The 6,284-nt window shown below is 38.7% G+C and overlaps 1 protein-coding gene across 1 annotated transcript; it reads left to right on the forward strand.

Moving 5' to 3' along the window:
* Window positions 1–889: 889 nt before the first annotated feature.
* Window positions 890–4,450, forward strand: plaua (plasminogen activator, urokinase a). Its single transcript, XM_080482219.1, has 11 exons — window positions 890–1,154; window positions 1,807–1,900; window positions 2,016–2,049; window positions 2,206–2,344; window positions 2,426–2,508; window positions 2,600–2,641; window positions 2,733–2,913; window positions 3,055–3,197; window positions 3,271–3,411; window positions 3,499–3,647; window positions 3,832–4,450. Exons 2-11 carry the CDS (start codon window positions 1,850–1,852, stop codon window positions 4,024–4,026), a joined length of 1,158 nt encoding a protein of 385 aa, XP_080338345.1. The 5' UTR covers window positions 890–1,154; window positions 1,807–1,849; the 3' UTR covers window positions 4,027–4,450.
* The last annotated feature ends 1,834 nt before the right edge of the window (window positions 4,451–6,284 follow it).

Consider the following 6,284-nt stretch of genomic DNA (forward strand, 5'->3'; position numbering starts at 1 on the left):
TTGGTCATGAGGGCCTGGAGCAAATCTCAAATGACCATGTGTGAAGGCAGAATCAATCCTGGATAAGGCACTGGGCCATTACAGGGCAAATACAGTGGTACAGACAACCACACACACTCACGTTCACATAAAAGGTCAGTTTAGTAATCTGTTCATCTAAAACTCACCTTTTTGACAGCGAGAATAAACCAAAGTATCTGGAGAAAAACTAACACATTCACATTGGAGAATGCAAACTCCACACCCATGCCTAAATAAAATAAAAACTATAGGGAATATTTATTGACGACAATAGGAAAATGGAAACACAAGATTATTCAGCATGCAAAACATTAAAATATAAAACGAATTGCAAAGAGTTACATAAAAAACTAAAGAGATGAGCTTTAAGTTTTTACCTAAGTTACGATTGACTAAATAGACGGCAATGGAGAAAATGATGTCATTTAATGACGTGCAGTTCCGTTGTGCACCAACTATAATAACCAAAATTTGATGCACAAAACTTAAGACCAGAGTGGTTTTTCTTTTTTTGCAAACCTAAGGGTTATTTTGAGCTGTTGCTTTATAATTGAGATTTATCATTTGGATGTGTAACTGTTCCACATCTTATCTCGGGCTACCTTAACTGTGAAAAAATAAATAAATCATAAAAAAAACTAAACACACATTTGTAAATTTTGTGGACCTCATTGTCAGACTTTAAATACACTAATGGCCCACTTGATTATGTTTTCAAAGTGAAAATTATGACTTGACACAGTCTGCAAAACTATCCTTTTATGCCATTCTTCTTCAGATTTTAATCATCAACACCAATTTTGGCTATCTCTCCAAACTGCATGAGTGTAGCTGAAGGGGAAGGGCTTGTTCGTTGTCGATGTGTCACAGGACATGACAAATTCTCTGGTGAAGGCTTTGCGGATTTGCTGAACAATTGGGTAGCGGGGATGTTTTCATACCGCCGCCTGAACACCTCCCACTTGTTTCCTCTGTGTTTTTAAAGGGAAGGCAACACTGGAAGGATCAGTACAACAACACTGAGGCAGCTCACAGCGTGCCCAAGCTGTCCAGAAGCACAGGTACATATCAGAGGAGACAGAGACAAGAGGAGTTACCTCAACTGGAAGAGCATCACAAGTCTAAAAAGAAAGGTAAACAAATCTTACTTCCAGATATAAGTTGTTGTTGTTTTTGTTCACTTTTGATGTGCAATTATTGCCAATTAAAATGGAATTATTATCCATATAGTCGTTTTCTCTAGTCTTTATCAATGGGATACAATGTTCTAGGAATATCTAAGAATTTAAAGTTTGGACTGTACAACGTGCCACAGCAGTGTGATACTATGGTATGCACAGTCACCGCCACAATCAACTAACCCAAATTGATACGGCGTTCACTGTACAGATAGTGAATATGTTTATATAACAAAAGCACACTGGAGCTGGTCCTCTACGTTTCCTCTGCCATAGTGCACGTGCAGTCTCCAAACATGTAGAAATATGAAATACTTTGGGTCTAGACGACCGACATCCTGTGTGCTGTATGCTCTGGTCAAAATGCTTTTTCTTTTTTTTTCTTTACTTGTGACACCTTAAAACAAACAAAATGAAATAAGGGAATTTCACATGCTTTTGTGTTCTTTCTCTTTTCAACCTTAAACCGTCATTGCATTTTGACTGTTACATCTGTCTTGACTGTGTCATGTGCATAAAAATGAATTCCATATAAGGTTTTAGAGGCAATCGTCTCACGTGTGTTTGTTCCAGTTCTGTAATTGCGTTGTCTTCTTCTGTCCCTCAGACAAAAATATCCCCAGTAAGTGGAAACGAAACCAGTAGAGGCCATGAATCTGTTGGTCATCATCACACTCGTTGCAGCATTCAGTATCAACGTGGTAAGCAGTTAGAGGAAGTAACTCTGGGTTGAATAGTGCTAATATAAATTAATGCTGAGATGGCAGAGAATGGTTTCCAAAAGTGTATGACTCACTTTATTTCTGCTCTTTTCAGGCTTTTTCACGAAGATTGATCAAGAAGAGAGGAGGTACATTGATTTCTTTCATTGTCATTGTGCAAAGAAATAAAAAAAAATAATAATCCTAATTAATAAAGTGAACCGGCCAGGAATTATTCCCCATATTCATTAATGCTTTTATTCTAATTCAAATGATGAAATGTCCCTTTGCCCTGTGCCCTTCAGAGACGTGTCAGTCTGGGGATGGGAGCAGCTACAGAGGGTACGTGGACAGATCATCAATTGGTCGTCAGTGTCTCAACTGGAACCGGTTCAAACACCATCTAACATCTACCCAGAGACCTGGCAACCATAATTACTGCAGGTATACTTTAAGCCACCAATCTGATGCCGGCGTATGTAGGAGAGAATGAGATGATTAATTATTTTTGCGCTTCAACACCAGGAATCCTGACGATAGTTTGATGCCTTGGTGCTACGTTCGAAGAGTCAGAAAGTATGTGAGGGAATTCTGTGACATTCCTAAATGTAAGACTTGTCATTCTATATTTCTATAATCTTATCCAAACAATTTTATACAGATGTTTGATTTCTAACACAGTTTTTCGCTTCAAAACAGGTTCCACTCCATCAATGAAACCTCTCCAGCCCATGGATACAGGTAGGCTCTGATGCCCCATTTCAATTTATCCTGACATCATTGTGGTGTTTCCATCATTGCGCTCACTGGTTTGTCCTGTTTGACCTTCCAGAGCTGACGTGTGGCGAGAGGTCTGAGCGAAGGATGCATAAAATTGTGGGTGGTTCTTTTACACCCATCGAGTCAAACCCGTGGACTGCGGCTATCTTTCATAGAAGCAGTATTTTCCTTTGTGGGGGCTCCCTCATCTCACCATGCTGGGTCCTCACAGCGGCACACTGCCTCCCTGATGGGTGAGAAAACAAAACACCATGTCATTTTCTGCTCTGCTATTAACATACTGTAATGGCAGTGTGACACATGATGTGATATAATATGTTCACAACCTTGCACGCATGTATTAACAATTGGTGGTTTTTTTTTGTTTTCTTCAGAGAGCATACCAATCTCCGGCATTTGTCTGTGTACCTTGGGAAGTCCGCCATCAATGACACAGATGACAAGGAACAGAGTTTCACTGTGGAGAAACTTGTCATGCACCAAAACTACAATGAGTCAACTTACGACAACGACATAGGTATGCACAGATGTGATGCATATTTTGAAAGGATTTCATGTGTGCAGGACTCTTACAAGTGTTTGAATTACAGCACTTCTGAAGATTAAAAGTAATACTGGACAATGCGCAGTGAAGTCAGCTTCCGTCCGTACAGTTTGCCTTCCTCCACCTCGCACGCAGCTTCCCAAGGGATATACCTGCAGCATCGCAGGATTTGGAAAGGAGAGATACAGTAAGTGCTGCTAACTTTCAAACTGGTGAATGAGCTTCCAGTCATTTCTGTCATGCTTATTTCTAACTCCGTGTTGTTTGTTTGCAGCATCATGGCAGTACTCACAGTACCTAAAACAGGCCGAAGTGAACCTCATCTCTCACACTGAATGTAACAGTGATTTGCAGTATGCGGGTCGCATCACGGGGGACATGTTTTGTGCTGGGAGCCCCGACTGGAGCGCCGACGCCTGCAAGGTGAGTGCACACTGTGGGAAATGAGCATGTGAGGATTTGTTTAATCTGATTTTAGCAATTACATTTTGTACCTTCAACCACAATAAGTAGCATACTTGAAACCAGTATAATTTGTTACGTTTAAAAAGGAAAAGAAATTAAACCAGTCTTCAGGTGACTGACTGACTCTTGTGTTTTGTCACAGGGCGACTCTGGTGGTCCACTTGTGTGTGCAGCTTCTGGCCGGATGTTTCTGTTTGGAGTGGTAAGCTGGGGTGAAGGCTGTGCCAGCAAGAACAAACCGGGTGTCTACACACGGGTAACCAACTTCAATAAGTGGATCGCGGCAGAAACAGGTCTCCCGGAATATACAAAGGGACTGATGTACCCCCAGAAATGAATCTGTGGTTGACATTTCACCGTTGGCCATTAAGTGATTCTCAAAGGAAAATGATGTAGCAGTTTTGTAAGCTCTGTGTGTCTGCAATGCTAAGTGTCTACAGAAGATTCAGGTCTGAGAGCAGCTTTTCACAAAGTGTTCTTCATATAGTGACAATATTTTTGCACAGTAATGACTGACTGTAACAGTTCAAAGTCAATGTTTTACAGTATTTTTCTTGTAAATAAGCTCAGATATTGTTTTGTAACTTGTGCATAAACTTTGACAGATTTTAATTTTTACAATAAGTACTTTTAAAGTTTATTTACGTAATTTAAGTTAAGAAGTGTATTCTTTTTTCTTTTTCTTTTTTTTTTAGAAGGCTGGTCCTGCTATTGAGCTTTTTTAAAATAATAAATAAATGAAAAACTTTGGATTAAATGGCATCTGCACCAATTTGTTTTCACACCACAGACAGACATGAAAATATACATACCTACTGGTTTGCATAGTGTTGGTCACATGTTCCTCATCTGATATTCAAACGGTAGAAGTAGAAACAATATTTCAATTTGGCTTATAATTTTTTTTCCACAATTTTAAAGATATAGAAAATATTTTAGATTATTTAGAGATAAAAGTGAGAAGAGAGTTGAATGTATCGTTAACCTATAGTCCAATTGCCATGAAATGCAAAATAGCTGCTTCTGGAAGTATGACCGTTAATTTTCGTGAGACCGACTGGCATTCAATCTGACAGTAGAGGGCACTGATGTGCAAAATATTCACTGACACGTAAACTCTGAAATCAGGGAGGACGGGAGTAAAAAAACTAAACATGACAGACATAAAAAAATAAAATAAAATCAGGTTTGCCTAATATTTTAGTCACTGTTGTAAAGTTATGCAGGTTGATAAGAAAATCACTTTATCTTCAAGTTGTGTTTAACAGAAAACTTATATCATAAACAATGACATTTTACTACAGTGGAAAAAGCAAAAACAATGTCCAAAGAAGACGAATCAGAAGTTAAAAAGAATAAAACATGTTGAAGAATAATCAGGAAGAAAAAAAAAGCCAGGATATAGTTTACATCTCTCTCTACAAATTCATCTGAATATGTTTCATTACTGAGCATTTTCTAATGACTTATTGACTGGAATCAGGTGGAAAATGTTAAAACGTGGAGGCCAGTAACTCTGTTGGCGGGCCAGGGTTAGAGATCACTGTTGTGCAGTAAAAATCTGAGAATTTAAACAGCTATCAGTATTAAATAAGAATAAGATTCTTGATTAAAACCAAACAAACAAACAAACAAAAAAAACAACAGAAGCCCCTCATAGGATATTTTACCACATTAGAATTGTGATTAATTTGAGATATATTTTACGTAATTAAACTGACCACACGTTTAGTTTCTGTCCAGCTGTAAACACATAGTTTTAGATAATATATATATATATATATATATATATATATATATATATATATATATATATATATACTGTATATATATATATATTTATTTATTTTTTGCAAGAAACTTTGGTTCATATATTGTGAATGTCCTGTGCAAATGAAAGCTGTTCTGCTAAATATGAGTGACAGGACAGTGGAGAACAATCAGCGTCACATGTTGTCTAACAGCTTCTGACTCACACCTCTCTGTCTAATGCCCCATACACCCAATAGCCACAGGCGACCCACAGAGAGAAACATTTCACAAGAACGCTTAAGCTTTTCTGCTCCAACCATGACAAGCAGATTAATTGGGCTGTTTGCATCTCGGTACACTTGGTTGAAATGAAGAGCCACGATCCAGCTGGTCATCACATCATTACTGAAAACACACTCAAACACTTTCCGAGGCATTCTGCGGCAGTGCTTTCTATCAAAGTGTGTTTGGACAACTCTGCATATACAGATATTTCACAGCAGGACTACTGGTGAAAATCAGTGCCTGTCCTGACCCCCCCCAAATTACTCACAGAGAGCAGTTTACTTTATCGCCTCTCTTACTGCACTGCAACCCATATATGGGTTTGAGATGCAGCAAGTACAACTCTTACTTCTCTTTAAGGACAATTTCAGAGGACAGGCGAGGAAACAAGAAGAGAGGAGGCAAGCAAAGAGGAAACAAGAAGAGATAAAGCAAGAGGAAACTGTAGCACAAAGAGGCGATAGTTTGCTGGAAGTTTTAATGCCTGCATGGACCTGGCCTGCTGGGACCTTTTGGTGTCCAGCTTGTCTGGTTATGTGGCAGCCTCTATACTCACAT

Source organism: Lipophrys pholis (assembly GCF_963383615.2).
Source record: "Lipophrys pholis genome assembly, chromosome: 15".
In the NCBI taxonomy this organism is placed as follows: domain Eukaryota; kingdom Metazoa; phylum Chordata; class Actinopteri; order Blenniiformes; family Blenniidae; genus Lipophrys; species Lipophrys pholis.

What these genes read in the sequence shown, in the direction of transcription:
- plaua (XM_080482219.1), top strand. Translation starts at nt 1,850, where the DNA reads ATGAATCTGTTGGTCATCATCACACTCGTTGCAGCATTCAGTATCAAC. An exon ending in CAGCATTCAGTATCAACGTG is followed by an intron (nt 1,901 to 2,015) that starts GTAAGCAGTTAG and finishes TGCTCTTTTCAG; the next exon opens with GCTTTTTCACGAAGATTGAT. An exon ending in GCACACTGCCTCCCTGATGG is followed by an intron (nt 2,914 to 3,054) that starts GTGAGAAAACAA and finishes TGTTTTCTTCAG; the next exon opens with AGAGCATACCAATCTCCGGC.